Below are 17,819 nucleotides of genomic sequence, written 5' to 3' on the forward strand. Positions count from 1 at the left end.
AGCTAGATCATGCAGAAAACCAAAACTAATTCAAAAATCAAAGAACAATCCCATCCCAAAGCTAATAAAAAACTAGGTAATACAAAATAATCAAAGGTAATAAACTTATCACCACCATACTCATAGATTTAAACTTATATGAAAAAACAGGACCTAAAGGTCAAGTTAGTCTTCACTACTCTAAATCTGCTATTAGTTCAATCCAAAAAGGACTAGCAATCAAAGCTAATAAAAAGCTAGATAATGCAAAAAACCAAAACTAATCCAAAAATTAAAGAAAAATCCCATCCCAAAGCTAATAAAAAACTAGGTAATACAAAATAATCAAAGGTAATAAACTTATCACTACCATACTCATAGATTTAAACTTATATGAAAAAACAGGACCTAAAGGCCAAGTTAGTCTTCACTACTCTAAATCTGGTATTAGTTCAATCCAAAAAGGACTAGCAATAAGCTAACAAAAAGCTAGATCATGCAGAAAACCAAAACTAATTCAAAAATCAAAGAACAATCCCATCCCAAAGCTAATAAAAAACTAGGTAATACAAAATAATCAAAGGTAATAAACTTATCACCACCATACTCATAGATTTAAACTTATATGAAAAAACAGGACCTAAAGGCCAAGTTAGTCTTCACTACTCTAAATCTGCTATTAGTTCAATCCAAAAAGGACTAGCAATCAAAGCTAATAAAAAGCTAGATAATGCAAAAAAACAAAACTAATCCAAAAATTAAAGAAAAATCCCATCCCAAAACTAATAAAAAATTGGATAATCCAAAATAATCAAAGGTAATAAACTTATCACTACCATACTCATAGATTTAAACTTATATGAAAAAACAGGACCTAAAGGCCAAGTTAGTCTTCACTACTCTAAATCTGGTTTAATTAGTTCAATCCAAAAAGGACTAGCAATCAAAGCTTATAAAAAGCTAGGTAATGCAAAAAACCAAAACTAATGAAAAATCAGATGAAGAAAAATCCCAAAGCTAATAAAAAACTAGGTAATACAAAATAATCAAAGGTAATAAAAAGCTGGATAATGCAAAAAATCAAAAGTAATTTTTTAAAAATTGGAAAAAGAAGAAACCCAAAGCTAATAAAAAACTGTATAATATTAAAAAAATCAAAACTAATAAAAATCTGGGTAATCCAAAAAACCAAGGCTAATAAAAAAGCTGGATAATCCAAAAATCAAAGCTAATTAAAATGCTGGATAATATAAAAATCAAAGCTAATAAAAGGCTGGTAAAACTAATTATCTTTGTGGGGCACATTTTCAACTGGGTTAGATGGGAAGAGATAAAGGAAACAACTGGGAATTAGTAATAAGGGGAAACAGTAAAATTGGAGATTTAGGAAGATGGGTCCCCATCTTCATGATGACTCTTAGCAGGCTGATCGAAACTGTAAGAAAAAAGAAGAAAACATGAGATTTGAAATGTGGGCCTAAGAGGAAGCTATTTCTTCCTCTAGTCAACACCAAAGCTCCAGAGCTGAAATGGAATGAATATTGTATACTGGGGGGAGGGGGAGCAGTAGAGGGGAAGATCCAGAAAAGCACCAGACCAGTATTTTATTTAAAACTGCATTCACAAACTGGACCAAACCTTGAAAGCTCACAGAGAAATTCAAATGGCCTCATGGAGGAATGCATGGCATTTCTTAGGACAGTGACCCCATGACTGTACTAAGAGTGCTTTGAATGAAATTGCCTTTGCCTGTCTCATTACTTGTAGAAATAGTTGGGGGCTTTCCCTCACTTAAATGCTGTTCTCTTAGTTTATTTTATTGAGCCATTGTTAATAATCCTTGTTGGGTGATCAATACTTTTCAGTATAGACATCTATGTATGCCGTATAGATGTTGAAAAGTGGGAGTGGTTAAAGCTGATATTGTGTGTGTGTGTGTGTGTGTGTGTGTGCAGACATGTGAGCATATGTTTTAGCTCTGCTATTCTATGATCTATCCCCCAAAAAGGGGAACCTGACCTCAGTTCAAGCTAATCAAGTCATCTTGATCACTTTTTTTTTTTCCTGAGGCAATTGGGGTTAAGCCACTTGCCCAGGGTCACACAGCTAGGAAGTGTTAAGTGTCTGAGATCACATTTGAACTCAGGTCCTCCTGACTTCAGCGCTGGTGCTCTATCTACTGTGCCACCTACTGCCCATAATCACTCATTTTTAATGAAGTATGTGCCAATGGGTATACATACCTACCTCCTCCAGTGGGAAATCCAATCAAAGACCCAGACAAAGGCTTGCTACCCTATAAGCTCATCAAGTTGAATCCAGGACTTCCCAGATTATCCCTTACAGTAAGATTCACTTCAAATGAATGACATGTATACAACCTGAGGAATAGGTACACTATAAACTACTAAGAAAGACTGGGTGGATTTTCTATGAAGGATTTATGGGGAAACATGACCCTGAAACCCATGGAATGAAAAAGTCCAATCAACATAGGCAAAGGGAGCATCTGCACTGATAATGCATTATTCCAGCATCCAAAGTGCTCCCCAAATGACCTCCCAGGAACTTCATGTCCTCATGTTCTGGACCCAAAAAATGGGGAGGGGTAGACTCACCTAGAAGAGTCTTGCATAACACTGGTCACAGTGTATGATTCCCTTATGGATGTACACATGATCCAGCATATTGCCCATTTTCTTCTTGCAAATTCCACACTGCAAATGAGATGAAGAATGACTATGAGGTTAGTGGATATCCAGCCTTATTTTCTATATGAAAATGGTAACTAATCAAATTTTATACCATGTGTTCCACAATCATATTTTTTTTGGAGGGAGTAGAGTTGAAATATTTTTAATGATAAAAAGATGCATCCACCATTTATGTCCTATATTACTGCTGACCCTGGGTTCCTGTAAGAGGTGCCAGATGTAAGTTTTAGAAAGCCCTACCCATCCTGAGCCTGTTATCCAAGAATGAACATATTTAAGTGAAAAGGAGCTAGATTCCCAAGTAGTGGGCCCCCTGAAGCCTCAGCTACTGATAGAGACCAGCTACCAGACCTTTGGGATAGCAGCCACTGATGGAAATCACCCCCCTTTTGAAGTACTGACCATGAAGGGAAGAAAAGGAAAGAAATGAAAGCAGAGGTTTGGGGGCTCAGGGATAGAATACCGTAACATACTGCCCTAGTTAGGTCCTCAGATGGAAGTTCTGTCCTTGCCTCCATGTTATTGGAAAAAAGGGTTGGAAACATTATGTAGTAGCCCAAGGATTTGGGAGTGATTAGCTCCTTGTAGTTGAGCTTCCCCTCACCATTTGATTGAAACATCTCTCATACATCACCATTGACATCTGATCTCCTGATTGTTAAGCCCAAGGTCTTTTGATCAGGTCTATTCCTCCTTTATCTACTCTGTGGTTTTTGACTAGTTGATTCCTTTTGTCTCTTTCTTAGGCTTCAGAAATCACACTCACTATCCTCTTTTGGATCCTCCCCCTTTCTACTTCCTCTGTCTCCATCTCTGCTACTGAATATCATTTTCCTGCCATTGGACTGTGGGTATATCTCAAGGTTCTGGCCTTGGGCTTTAGGGCCTTGCCTTCTGTCTGTCTCTCCTTCTTCCCCATAATCTGGTAGTTAAAATCAATACCATAACTTCACTTCCCACTTATTTTCAGAAAACTCTCAAACCTGAGCTCGTGCCTTGACATCTCTTGTCAGCTCTAGGCCCATATTGTAGTCAAACCAATCTCTCTCTCTATCCCATTGCTTTGGCCAGTCATAGTGATACTTTACCTTGCCTCCTCCTCATCCATTGATTCTCACAGCTCTTTTGCCACATTCAGTCTTCCCAATACCACCACCCTTCTTGAGACCTTCTTTTTAAATCTTCCATATTATTTGATCTGCATCGCCAGTCTCCTTATTCTTTAGTCTAGTCTAACTATACATCAACCCTTCCGTCACTGCACTATGACTATCCCCATGCTCTCAAATTTTGACTTGACATTCATCACCTCCAATGCCAATCTAACCCTGCTCAATTTTTAAGCTTCCAAAGCTCCCTATAATCTATTTAGGGGAGTCTTCCAAATGTCCCCACAAGCCATTTATGTCTTCTTTGCTCATTCTATTCCTTTCAGTTGTTCCTGCTCAAATTCTAAGTTTTTTGGGAAGCTCCCTATCCCCCCTTGCCCAGCTTAGCCTGAATGGCAGCCTCTTCTTGGAGTACTTCAAGTCTGTATCTCACAACCAATCCTGCAGTCATTGCCTAGGTCCTAACTTGTATTTTGATCTTTATTATAGGGAGCTCCTTTCCCCTCAAGGCAAGGACTGTGCTTTTTACTCCTGCAATCTCCACAAGCACCCGAGACACAGGGCTTGATTCATGATTGGTGACTTTCTGAAGTTCTGTACCTCTTGCTCTCATGGCCAATATGATTTGCCCCTATCTGGGCCTCAGTTTCCTTCTCTGTAAAATAAAGATATCTAAATGATTTTGATGGTTCTTTTCAGCTATGACTTTAATGGCTGTAGATCTTGAAAGTTCTAAAACAAATAGTTTGTGGATCTACTTGGGTGTATCTAGTTAGACTAAAGGCCTCAGCTTTGGATAATCTTTGGAATTTGAATAATTACCATGTTTTCTCAATGAGAGGGATGAATAGGAGAAGAAGAAAATGTGGTTTTTTTTTTAAAACAGTAAAAACAATCTTTACCTTGAAGCACCACTCATGGCAGCAGATACCCAAATGCTCCAGAGTAATTTTGGGCCCAGATCTGATCTCTTTGCAACAGTAAGTGCAGGTAGCACCACTTATCCTAGGGACAAGGAGGAAATCTTGGTGAATGGCCAAGAGGTAGGGACAGACAATGCTGGGTTAGATTATTGGCTGCAGATCGTTCAGAATCCTGGGTCCGGCCACAGGCTCAGTGCTAGGATAACAAAATCTACCTACTCTCCCTTCCCCCATTTCAAGATGGCCCGAGGGTAGTATCCTATAGGTGGGCCAGGAATTGGCATAAAAATTTCTAATTGGAGGACCTAGGATTTGCTGGCTCTCCCCAAATCTAGGGATTGATCATAGGGCACCTGAACACACAGTTCTTCTTGGAACCACCCTCTTTCTTCCTGTCCTACTGCCTGTCTAGTTGTACAGCTGCTGGCTGAAGCCTTGGATATTACAACCAACACTGCTGTGCCAGATAGACAGCAGCATTCCACCCAGCTTGAAATCTCTGAAAAGGCATATTTCAGTTCACTCCCTTAAAATAATTTATTAGCTTGTTTTCTCAAGGTTTCCTCTCCAAGGTTAGTCTAGCACCAAAGGCCTTCATTTCACCTTGAGCACTTTTACTGTGCAGATACGGTGACCACTTTTATATATCTATGTCCCATTTACTTATTCACTCTATGAATCATCTCCACTCTTCCTTCCCCTTGAAAGACATAATTCAAAAGAAGCAGGTCGAGGGGTCATCTATTAGGATTCTCAGGTAAAAGACAGGTGAAGACTACTACCCACTCCCAGTGATTAAATAGCTGCCAAGGATACAGCCCAAAGCACTGATAAATGTTTGCAACATTTGTAAGTGCAATTAGCAGTAGCCTAAAGATTTGGTCCATTCTTCTAGCCTGTCAAGTTATTTTGGGATTTCCATTTTGTTAGCTATCATGCCATCCCTCTCTTTCACATATGTCATCTCCAGATTCAGCAAAATATATTTGTATGTGATAGAAGAGTAATAAAACACTCCATTTCTTGGCTTAAAGAATTTTCTTTGGTTGTCTTCCATGCCTGGAACAGTCTCCTTTCTCTACTCCAACTACTGACCTCCTTGGCTTTCTTTAAGTTCTAGCTAAAACCCTACCTTCTTCAGGAAGCCTTCCCCAAATTCTCAATCCCAGTACCTTACTTACTTATTTTCTCTTTATCCTGTATATACTTTGATTTGTGTATGTTTGTTTGCATGTTGTCTCCCTCAGTAGATTATAAGCTCCCTGAGGACAGTGACTGTCTTTTGCCTCACTTTGTAACTCTGGTGCTTAGATTGCCCAGAATAGGAATAAGGACAGAGACCTGTGGCACTTACTTTAGTTCTTATTGGTCACTTGGCTCCTATTAAACCTAAATATGTATTTATGGACCTCTCTGGGAAAGAAGAGGCATGGTGGGGTTAGACAGTTTACTAGATCAGTCAGAAGAAAGGAGAATTCTGGGAGCCAAGGCCCAGGCCTGAGAATCACCATCTTCATAGAAAGAAATCTTATCTTGGTAGACTAAAAAGCTAAAGCATAACACTGCCTGCCCTCCCAGCGATGGGGATTCTGAGAGATACTATACCAATTCTAATCAAGTATTTATCAACCTCCATGGGGATTCTGAGGGATACATATACCAGTTCAAATCAAGCATTTATCAGCCTCCTGCTGGGCACAGATAGTCCCTGCTCTCAAGGGGTTTTATAATCTAAAAGAGGAGATGAAATAAAGGCACCTGTCGTAGCTACAAAACAAGTTGAAAAGGGATGAAAATGCATGAGGATGAAAATGAATGAGGGCTGTAAGCGAGGGTGATGAACTGAAGGAGAGAAGGGTTTTGAACTGGGGAACATCTTAGGAAAGCTTTTTAGAGGAGCTGATATCTCAGACAGGTCTTGATTCAGGAGTTGAATAGGTGGAAATGAAACAGAAAAAGGGAAAGGTGGAGTCCCTTGAGTGAAAGCAAAAGCCCTAGTGTTTTATTCTTCAAGCCAATAGGAATTTAGTGAAGATGTGTGAGTATAGGAGTGGTGCATCCAACTTGTACATTAGCGAGGTGGCCAGATTGGAGAGGAACCAACCTGGAAGCAGAGGGCCAAGCTAAGACATGTAAAAAGGTGCACATTTGGTAAGGAACTGACTGAAGGGTGTTTGAAAGGCAGAAAGTAGATGACTGGTTAGTGCCTCCTCAGGACACCAGAAATCTCAGACAAGGACGTCTGGAAGCTGAAACCCATGAGATTAAAAGGGACTTCTCTTATTTGCTGAAGTGTGAGGGGAGCCTAGCAGATGACAACTCTTAAGCATTTATACATTCCTGCATGAAGAGCATCTCTTTACTACACAAAGAGGCAAAGAACAGAAATGTGGGCCAGAGGACTCAGAGCAAGGAAGAATTGAGAGAAAAGACACACTCTCCCTTGTGCCAACTGTTCTTGGAAGAGCTTGCGCATTTCTTTTTGGGGGTCTAGCAAATGGCATAGATCTTCTCTCTGGAATCCTTTGCTATGATGTCAAGGGTATAACATCCAGCAAAGCACCAAATAAGCAAGGAGCAAATACTCTTGTCAGTTTGGCCCCAACATTCCATCCCCAGTGAGGTGAGAGGAGAAATGAAGAAGTCAGGTTCTGGCACAGGTCCATGAAGAGTGGGCCAGATTGGGAAGTCTGGAAAGCATCTGACCCACCTCTGGATCAAAGAGGCCCAACAGACAGATAGGAGTCTTGACTACTGGGGCAAAGCCAGGGATTAAGATTCTTTCTAACTCAATACTGTTGCAATTGAGTACTTATTACCATTATTTCATCATCACCTTTGTGTTTTGAGACCTCATATTTATTTGCTCTTTTTAAATCTGGTTATAGTTTCAACCTTGGATGTAAATTCTCTCTCTTGGTCTATTAGTTTTGTGAGTATTTAGATTGGCTAAAAAATACAGTTATGTAAAATAGTAAATTTCTTATTGTTGAGCTATACAAATAGAGAGAAACAGACATACACGCGTGCACACACACATACACACAGAGAAATAGAGAGAGAGGTAGAGAGAGAGACAGAGACACTTTGTATAGATTTAGGGATATTGGAACAATTGTTCATTCAGTCTTATCTTAGTTTTAGAGGTGGACAATGTTTTGTCAAATAACTCTTTGATTTTATAGCTCTTATTGCTATAATATTACCCTTTGTATAGTACCTACGTGAATATGTCTACATACTTTTAACTTGTCAGTAGAGTGAAGAAAAGTTAGATTGATCATAGAGATAGCACATTTTGTACAAAACTATTGTTTGGTTGAAATGTTCACATTGCAACCACATTGTTACAATGTTGCCTATTACTACCGTATAAAAATCGATATTGGCTACCTTAGCATCTAATTTTTCTTGGATAAAGTTCCAAGGTGGCATGGGCATTTATTTTGGAAGGCAGTTAGTTGGATGAATGTGCCTCAGTAATATAGAAGGGATCTTCCAAGGTGAATTTGGTGACATGTTTGGAATTAACTGTACAAATTTCTTTAAGCTTTTGAAGCCCTTTAGCTTGCTGTATATAAGTGTTGCATCTGTTTATATGATCTGTGAATGGTGTTCTCTAAGTTTATTTATACGTCTTTGCTATGTTTTCTCTGCAATTGAATTAAAATAATACTAAAAGAGAGAGAAAAAATATTAAAAAATCCCTTCTAGGGGAAGACCAAGTTAAATGATGAAAGACCAAAAGGATACCACGATTTTGCTTTAGAGTAGACTAAAATTGTTCAATCGAGCTGTTAGGTTATGGCTTTTCTTGTATAACCTTTTTTTTTTTTAACCTGGAATAGACCCTGAAGAATTGTCTTGGACAAGAAATAAATTCTCTTCTACTAAGCCTAGCCTAGGTAAGGCCCATGGGCCTGGAACTGAACCAGAGCGTGGATGGACCTTCATGTGGATAAAGCCACCAAAGGGTGTTTCCACTCACTGATCTTGGCAAGGCAGTGAACTAGGCAATAGAAGAAGCTAAAGTATTTGGTTCTAAGAAATCAGCAGGGGAGCCAAAATGGCTAACTTTTCTCCTTCCTTATGCCAGGAGAACAGAGACCCTGACCAGCCCCTCTCCTTTCTTACTTGGCAGAGCTAGCAGGTGGTTCACTGTCTGAGGCTGAAGCACTGTCTCGAGAGCTGGCAGGCATACCGCCCATGGATGGTCTGTCCCCCGTAGCAGAGGCATATCTGAGAAAGAAGGAGAGGCATTTGTGAGCACAGAGACCAGGACTTCCTCAGCACAAGACTTCATAGCAGTAAAAGAGTGAAAGCCTCCACTTGATGATTCTCTGCTGGTTTAAAGATGATAATGGCCACTAAGTCACAGTAATACCATATCATTTGTGGGTAATGACCTCTAGGTTTTACTTGAGGGATTTAAAAATCCTTTTTGAGAGTCTCAATACAAGCTTAGGAAAATACTGCATGGGAACAGTTGCAAGAATGGCCTAACCTCTAAGAACCAAAATAAATGGGGGCATATCTACTCTTCTGGAAGAAGCTATGACTCCTGTTCAGGGTGAGAGACCCTACACTGCCTCAGGGAATCAGCAAAAAGAGCCAGAAAAGAGAATGAGCCACCTGAGCTTCCAAGGCTGCAGAAGGCACCTGGGTTGCCTCTCATAGCAAGGGGGAGATGCCTTGAAAATGTGCCCACTGTACAGCTCTCAAAAACAACAGCACTTTTGCAAGGAGGCACAGCCAGTGACCATTCTCTGGCTCTAGTCCTATGATTTTCTGAGCTTCCAAAATGACCTGCGTCACTCATTGCCCTCAGCAGCTCTGTCTGGGCTCTGAGTCCTGTGGCTACCCAAGACTCACTATAATGATCTAATAAGATCCAACATCCTCTTCTGCTTCCCTGGGCCGTGTGAGAATAACAATATGATAGATAGCAACTACTGCTACAAGTACGAGGTGGGGGAAGAAGCAAGTTCTGGCAAAACATTTTTAGTTAAAAGCAATTGAAACCTACATTTCAGCTATCTTTTGGATTCACCAATCTTGCCTTGCCCCTTACCTTCTGGAGCTGTACTCTTGGTCACTGCCCTTCAGGGGCAGCTGGTGAGCAGAATCTGGAGTGATGACTCGATAGCTACTGTAGTGAATATTTGGATCCGGGCGGGTGTCTCCCTTGGCTCCAGCATGTGCAGTTTTGTCCCATCTGGCCTCCCTGACTATGGTAGTAACACTTCTCTCCTCATAACCAGAAAGAGAGCTAGGAAAGAAGGAAACCATCCATGGAGCCCACACCCCACACTACACTAACATGAATTTAAGATTTAATTTATAAATGAAAACCACTGTCTTCATAGTTTTAAGGTGCATGGAATTTCAAGGAATCCCCTCTTTTACCACTGTTTATTTTGCTGACCATGTGAATAAATAGAATCCCCAAAGTTCCCGGCTAACCTCCTGTGGTCAGATGTCAACATTTCATCCACGCTGGGCAGGGTTCCAAATCTTTGGTCAGTGGAGCCGATAGTGGATGATGCAAATCTACAAAAACAGAACAGGATGTGAGATCCAAAGGGACCTTCGAAGTCATCTAAGCCAACCCTTTCATTATTCCAATGGGAAAACTGAGTCCCAGAAAAGGGAAGGGACTTGGTCAGAAATCACACAGGTTATGGACTAAAGTGTTCATGTAGGCCACTTATTGTTCAGTTGTCTGTCATGTCTGACTCTACATGACACCCTTTGGGGTTTTCTTGGCATTGGAATGGTTTGCCATTTCCTTCTCTAGCTCATTTTGACTTGCGACAGTCACACAGCTAGATTTGATGCTAGATTTGAACTCAGGAAGAGAAGTCTTTCTTACTCTAGGCCAGTAACTCTATGAATGGCAGCACCACCTGGGTTGTATCTAAGCTAACTTCCATCCTAAAAATAATTCCTCTGCTAGTATCTGCAATTGGTGGTCATCCAGTAGTTGGATGGGGACATAAGCAATGCCTTGGCCAGAAATTTTTCTCTCTGGGATCCAAGGCAGGTGGGAAAAGGGGACAATTAGAGGAAGAGACCCCTGGGCATCTCAGTAGCCTGCCCCTGCTTACATAGAGACCTTCGCCTTGGTTGTTTTTCTCTATGGAGGTGCCAACTCATAGACTTGGAAGGAGCTTTGGGCCTGGGAGGTCATAACATCACTTCTGCTCCTAAGTCTTCATGTGAATTCTGGTCAAGTCACATAAATATATATATATATATAGTCTTGAAGTTCTCAGTAGATAGATGTCTCTTTGGGTATATAGCAAAATGGCTAAATAGTATTATGAGAGAGTGCCTCCCTGTAAGCCTCAGTGTCCTTATCTATAACATGGAGGAATTAGACTAGACAATGTCTAAAGTTTAATACGCTGTATGGACTGATCATGTAGATTGGCAGAGTAAAAAGAACACTAGCTTGAAGTTGGAAAACCTGGTTCAAATTCGCTCTGTTACAGCCTCTGTGACCCCAGGCAAGTCAGTTCCCCTCTCTGGGCCTCAATTTCTTCATTTGTAAAGTCAGAGAGTTGGAATGGATGGCATCTAATACCTTTTCTGGCTGTCAGGTTAAAAAGAAGAGTATCTTTCTGGGGAAAGATCCATGCAGGATAATCCTGGGCCACTTTTGCTACATATTACCCTGAAGGCTCTGGACAGATTTTTCTTTTCCTTTCTGGGCCTCAGTCTCCCCATCTCTAAAATGAAGAGTGAGTGTGGGACCAGGTTATCTTAATAAATGTCTTTCCATTCATTCTTTCATCTCTCAAGTCCCTTTTCACTTATTCAGAGGTTCCTCAGCCTAGAGTCCATGAACTTGCTGTTGTTTTTTTAATAACTTGGCACTGTATTTGAATATAGTTTGTCATCCTAGGTGTCATCGGACTTCCAGAGGGGGCCAGGGCATAGGAAAAATTAAGAAGCCTTACATCTAAATACATTTCTGCTCAACTTTAATTCTTTTATGAGAAAGGAGTGCCATCTAGTGTCTGGAAGAACACTTTACACCAGCCTTCTAATTGGCTAATGCAATATGGCAACAATAATAACAAAACAAAACAAAAACCCTTTCATTTCCCACCCCTTTTGTGATTGCTGCTGGAGGAGTTGTCCAAATTGGTGGTCCACGGTGGGGAGGGAGTTGGGGTTACCTAGATATGCAGGAGCCCTGCCTTTAACCCGCCATCTTTTTTCTCTCCTCTCCCTCTCCTTTTCCCTCTCTCTCCCTATCCTTCCCTCCCTTTTTCCCTTCCTCGCACTTCCACATTCAGCAGAACTGAATTCATCAGTGCAAAAAAGGACCTCTCATCCATCATTAGGGATCCTGCCTTTTTCAAGGGCAGGATAGGATATAGGAAGCAGTGAGAAAGGGATATAGGATATAAGGTTAGGCGATAGAAGTCTAGGCTCAGCTCTGATATTTAGATCTGGGTAACTGAACAAGTCTCTTCCCTTCTCTGGACCTCAGTTTCCCCATCTGTAAAATGAGGGAATTGCATTTCCAGCTCATAATGATGAGTCTCTAGGTTACAAACTATTTGACTTCTTTCTTGGTCCCAGGCCAAAAGAGAAGACAGTGGCTAACGTGGAGGGGACCTTCAGACTGGAATGTCCTCCCTTCTCCCCTTGGCCTCCTTCCTACACGAAGCTTTTCCTCATCCCCTCATTTCTCTTGCCCTCTTCCTTTCTAACTCCTTTGGCTTTATTCTGAATATATTTAAAGAAAACAGGCATTCTTGCCAATAGAGTATCTATTTCTTGAGATAGCTTCTTTTTCTATGTGTTCCATCTAGCATTCACAAGGAAGCTAGATGGGCTAAATGACCTCTGAGGTTTCTTGGAGTTCTATGGAGTTGATCCTGTAATCCAGGGCCATATGTTGTTTGTCTCTTCCCCTTCAACTGAGGCCAGTCTTGACAGATCCTCCTTGCTTACCTCCGGGTTTCAGGTGGCAAGAGATCATCTGAGCTGACTGAACTTCCATATCTCTTTTCAGTGGTGGTAACAGTAGAGGCAGAGGAATACCTGCAACCACAGAAACAAAGAACCTCTGAAATGAAAGGAGTCTTTGGAGACCAATTAGTCTCCCTTTCATTCCCTTTCACTTTGTATATGGGACAAACTGAGACCTAGAGAACAGGGACTTGGCTAAAAGCACTCAGATATGGGGAGGCTAGGCCTAGCAACAGGGTTCCCCCCCATTGTAGTGCTCTTTGCTAAGAGAGAAGAGGGCCTATGCATTGTACACTGCACTAGCATCTGAATTCTTCCATCAAAGGTCACCATGAAAGTGGATGGGCCCTCATTATTGTCTTTTCCTACTTGGTAGTGTTCTCTCCAGGCATGCAGTATTGCAGGTTCATGGAACGATCAAACTGGTCTTCTGGAGAAAATATAGCATGTTCTTCTGAGCCATGCCTAGTAAAGACAACAAATTATAGGTTACCTGCCTTAATGCATGGACCTAAGTTCCCCTCAGAGAGACTTAGGAGGAGCTGATGAAAAGCACCTTGCACTAGATGGTTTGGATTCTAGGCTAGAATCTGTAACTAGCTAACTAACTGCAGGAGTCAAATCGTTTCCCTTTTCTGGGCTTTACCTTTTCTCTCTGGAAAATGAGAGGGTTACATCAGAATGGCAAAATTGACAAAATGGGAAAATGATAAATGTTGGAGAGGCTATGGAAAACAGGCACATTGGTGCCCTATTGGTGGAATATGAACCCTAAATTCTAGCCATTCTGGAAAGCAATTTGGAATTATGCCCTGTAAGGTACTGAACTATACACTCTTTGATCAAGCAATACCACTACTAACTAGGCCTACATTCCAACAAGATAAAAAAGGAAAAGGTTCCATATAAATGAAGTGAGCAGAATCAGAAAACAGTTTAAACTATAAATAACTATGTTGCAAGCATAAAAAATTTGGCGAGATTTAAGAATTCTGACCAATGTAATTCAAGAAGATCTATGAAGAATGATACTTAGCTCCTGAAAGAAGAGGTAATGGACTCAAGATGCAAAATAAGATACACTTATGTGGATGTGGTCAGTAATTGGAAAAAATAATTTAATTACAAATTGAAAAAAGAGAAAGAAAGGAACTGTAAATGAAGGGGTTAGCTGGGCTGCTATCTAAGGGCCTTGTAGCTCTAGCATCCTCACAGTTCTCCACCTCTTGGAATGTTTTGACTCATTCAATTCCACTGGCTCCCTATTGCCTCTAGGATGCCATAGCTTTCACAGTCCTTTACAAGCTAGTCCTAAGCTATCATTCTACCTCTTCTTCCAGGCTGTGAGCTGGCCAAAGTGGCCTTCTCTCAGTTCTTCAGTCCTCCAGCTCCCATCTTTGTGCCTTGCCCCATCTGTTCATCCTCATCTCCACCTCACAGAATCAGTCTCTTCCTCAACCACCATTTTCTACTTGAAGCCCTTTCTGATCACCATGATTGCTGCCAGTGTTTTCTCTCCTAAACAAACCCCGCTGTGTTTAAACTAGTATTTGATATTGTTCTGTATATACTTATTTGTATACTTTTATCTCTTGACAGAATGGGAGTTTCTTTAGGTCACTGACTGCTTTTATCTTTGCACCTAGCATATATAGACCAAAGCTCGTGAATAAGTTTCAAGGGGCCTGGGAACTCATTTTTCCATGGCCACATCTTTAAGTGCTGTCTGGCTCTGGGAAAGTAAGGGAGCCAGAGGGTACTCACTACATGTTCACTAGCCACTGACTGAAATATAGCATTATCTTCAATGATTTACAAATATGACTGATAAAGAGTCCTTAGGGGACCTTCAGCAGACTGACTAAACCAAAGGGGCCTAGGACACAAAAAAGTGAAGCATTTCTGGGCTAGACCTTCCCAAAAGGGTGTCGGTTGGTTGATTGATTTTCTGTGTGTTTGGGTGATGGCACCAGGGATCAGGGAGGCTTTACAAACAGACACATATAGTATATTAAGAGGAGAGGGGAAAGGTTGAGGAGATGGAGGCCTGCATTCAGTTTCCCCAGAAGAAAAGAAAGTCATCCCATAATCAAGATAACTGCTCATTTGTAGGTGTCCAAAAAGAAGCTCCTTGTTACTCTAATAGAGACAGAGAACATTAAAGCTGGAATAAACAGACTTGGCTACCATTTTACAGATGGGGAAACTGAAAGCCAGAAAAGGAAAGTAACCTGCCCAGTGTGACACTGCAAGTCTAAGCAGAGCCAGGATTTGAGAAGAAAGTTCTTGAGTCAGGGTCTTGCACTTTTCCTATACTACTACTGGAGTTTTTTCTGAAGCTCATTTAACCATTTACACACGGATGTGATTTACATAACAGAATGGGAAAGTTTTAAGTCCCTTGTAACTGGGAAAGTCTGTTTTCCTTGTGGATCACTTAGCAGAGAGAGGTGTTTTAACAAAGCAAGTACCTGACTATCTGATCAAAGGAGAGCTTTAAGAAATGAGGGCCGTGTACTCCTGTGAACTGGGACATCCTCCTAAGGACCCCTTGCATTGGTATCTCAGGCCCTTGTTTAATGAGTGGTGGGGTTCATGCATCACTTGTGGCATTCAATAATGTATGCAAAGGCCACTTGCCCTCTGTAGGGCTACTTTAGAGCTGCCAGCCCATGAAGTGAACAAGAATTCCCCAAGAAACACGCCTTACATTCCCTGCTAGAGCAATAGAGAGGTACATTCTTTTACCAAGTATAAAACATGGATGGGATCCATTGGCTCCTCATTTAATTCTTCTGGAGGCCCTGGGTAGGAAGTACAAATAACTGGAGGCCACATTCTTATCAAGGAGCAATGCTATGCTTTTTCAAGTTTGCTTTTAAGATGGCTTAGAACCAAAGCACTCTGGGTCAGGCAGAGGTAAATGAGAACAAGCTGACCTTCCCAGGTTCCACTATGGCACTTGCATTCTCTGCTTGAAGTTGGAGCCAAAGGAAAACCTTGAATAGGGCTCTGTGGGGTATGCATGTCAGATCCGATAAAGGGAATGAGACATGAGGACCATGTATTGGGATTACAAATATCTTACTTCTCTCTGGAAATCTATGCTGAATCTTAAAGATCCACTATTTTGAACTATTTTTGAGGAAATCAGCTTTTTCCCTCATGAGAGCTCATCTCTGTATTTCAAGTGGAAATGTACAGTAAAACAATTGGATATGCACATCTCGGACATAAAGATTTTTCTGGCATATAATGGGTTATGTGAGGTCAAGAGGCCCTGGTATAAGATGAGGAAAAAACCTGCTGTACTAGAAGGCATGTGAAACATCAGGAGATACGGTTTTGAGTTCTGGCTTTGCCACAAATTTCATAATACAGGATTATTGTGAGGATCAAATTGGGTAAATATAAAGTGCTTGGCAAACTTCAAAGCACTATAGAAATGCTAACTATGAGGACTGATGATGATGATGGAACTAGTCAAGTCACTTCCCTTCTCTAAGCCTCAGTTTCCCTCATATGTAAAAGGAAAGAGTTTGGAGTTGATGAACTCCAAGGGCTCTTTCTAGCCCCATTGCTCAGTTAAGTATTACTTCCCCCCATTTTGTAGTTTAACAAATCAAGGCACAAGTGGCCTACATAGGGTCACCCAAAGAATCAAGAATGATGGGCAGCCAGCTGGGAAGTGTAATTAACATACTTCTTCCATGTTTCTCCATTTTCTCCATCTGGCTTTAGAAGATGGGACTCTCAGTAGGAAACATTATGAGCAAAATTAGCTATTGTTCATATGGAAAAGGTCTTTTTGACTCTTTGAGGAGCCATTGTGGCTCTAAGGCCACAAGAGAGATCAAATGGTTGTCTGAGGCTAGGAGATCTTGGATCAGTGAAGAGCAGGGTGAGTACTCTCTCATTGTGGGAGTTCCCTACCTTGTTGGATTCCAAAAGGAGGGTCTGTAGTCTCTGGGCACAGGTGGAGCCAAAGGTATCTCTCGAATACCGCCTTCTTGAGGATGTGGATCAGGTCGGCTAAAGACAAGTAAATATGCACCAGATTGACGAATACTTGATTCCTCTAAGGAAGCTTATTTTGTGCCTTAAAGGCTCTGATTCAGAATAGTTATTAGTGAAATGTTTCTCAAAGTAAATATCACTGCCAGCTGGTCTCAGATTGAGTTTCCTTCCAGGGTACACTCATTTCTAAATGCCCTATAGCAAAGTCATCTTCAGATGGCATTAAGATACCACATTCATTTACTGTCTATCCTCCCCAGCCAGTGTCTGGTACTACCTAATTGTTTCTTCCTTTTCTTTCCACTTTGCCTTACAATTAAAGAGGCAGCAGTAATTTGGTGGGCAAAGAGCATTGGAACGGAGTCATTTGCTACTAGATGTGTCCATGGTCAAAAGACATTAAATCATGATGCTTTTCAACATAAATGCAACTTATGGATGATGACCTAAAACAACTGCTCAAAATCATCAGTGATCATAAAAGTAGAAATCAAAACAAGTCTGTGGGTAGGTACCATTTCAAATTCATTGAGTCAGCAAAGGTGCTAAAAAAAAAACGGAAGAACTAATTAATGAGGGCTTTGGGAAGAGAAGCATGCTAATTTAGTGTTAATAGAAGTGTGAATTGATTCAGACATTTTGGAAAACAATTTGGTCCTACAGCTAGAGAGGAAGGTTTTGAACCCAGACTTTCTGATTCTGTGTTCTATCACATTTCATGGGCTTCCAGGTTCTGTCATGAAATGAGACATGAGGGCCCATGTGTCAGGATCACAAATATTTTACTTCTCTCTGGAAATCTATGCTGAATCTTAAAGATCCACTATTTTGAACTATTTTTGAGGAAATCAGCTTGTCTGAAATCCACATACTTGATTTTCCGGTTTAACTTGGAATGCTATTGATGCTCATGAATTTCACAATTAAGGGTATACCTGACTATAAGTCATTGCTGCTGCAAATGCCTGGAAGAATATACTTCCTTCAGAGGATAATGATGTGTACACCTCATGGTTAGAAACTGAGAGCATCCTTACTGTTCTGCTGTCATTGGCCCATGAAGAAAATTGCCACACCGTGATCAGATTGAA

The 17,819-nt window shown here is 40.9% G+C and overlaps 1 protein-coding gene across 7 annotated transcripts in view; it reads right to left on the reverse strand.

The window, feature by feature from the left end:
* Positions 1–1,180: 1,180 nt before the first annotated feature.
* ZNF185 (zinc finger protein 185 with LIM domain) overlaps positions 1,181–17,819 on the reverse strand; it is a 57,880-nt gene continuing 41,241 nt past the window's right edge. For 4 of the 7 annotated variants that reach the window (XM_031944479.1, XM_031944480.1, XM_031944483.1 and 1 more), the window contains 9 exons: positions 16,645–16,743; positions 13,081–13,176; positions 12,694–12,783; positions 10,189–10,275; positions 9,797–9,994; positions 8,860–8,964; positions 4,705–4,807; positions 2,598–2,696; positions 1,254–1,414 (listed from right to left, as the gene is read on the reverse strand). In XM_031944479.1, coding sequence (XP_031800339.1) covers positions 2,598–2,696; positions 4,705–4,807; positions 8,860–8,964; positions 9,797–9,994; positions 10,189–10,275; positions 12,694–12,783; positions 13,081–13,176; positions 16,645–16,743 — 877 coding nt within the window. In that variant the 3' untranslated portion in view covers positions 1,254–1,414. Of the gene's footprint in view, positions 1,415–2,597; positions 2,697–4,704; positions 4,808–8,859; positions 8,965–9,796; positions 9,995–10,188; positions 10,276–12,693; positions 12,784–13,080; positions 13,177–16,644; positions 16,744–17,819 lie in introns of all 7 variants that reach the window. The other 3 variants (XM_031944482.1, XM_031944485.1, XM_031944484.1) reach the window with 3 other exon arrangements.

The sequence above is a fragment of the Sarcophilus harrisii genome, chromosome X (assembly GCF_902635505.1).
Source record: "Sarcophilus harrisii chromosome X, mSarHar1.11, whole genome shotgun sequence".
Lineage (NCBI taxonomy): Eukaryota > Metazoa > Chordata > Mammalia > Dasyuromorphia > Dasyuridae > Sarcophilus > Sarcophilus harrisii.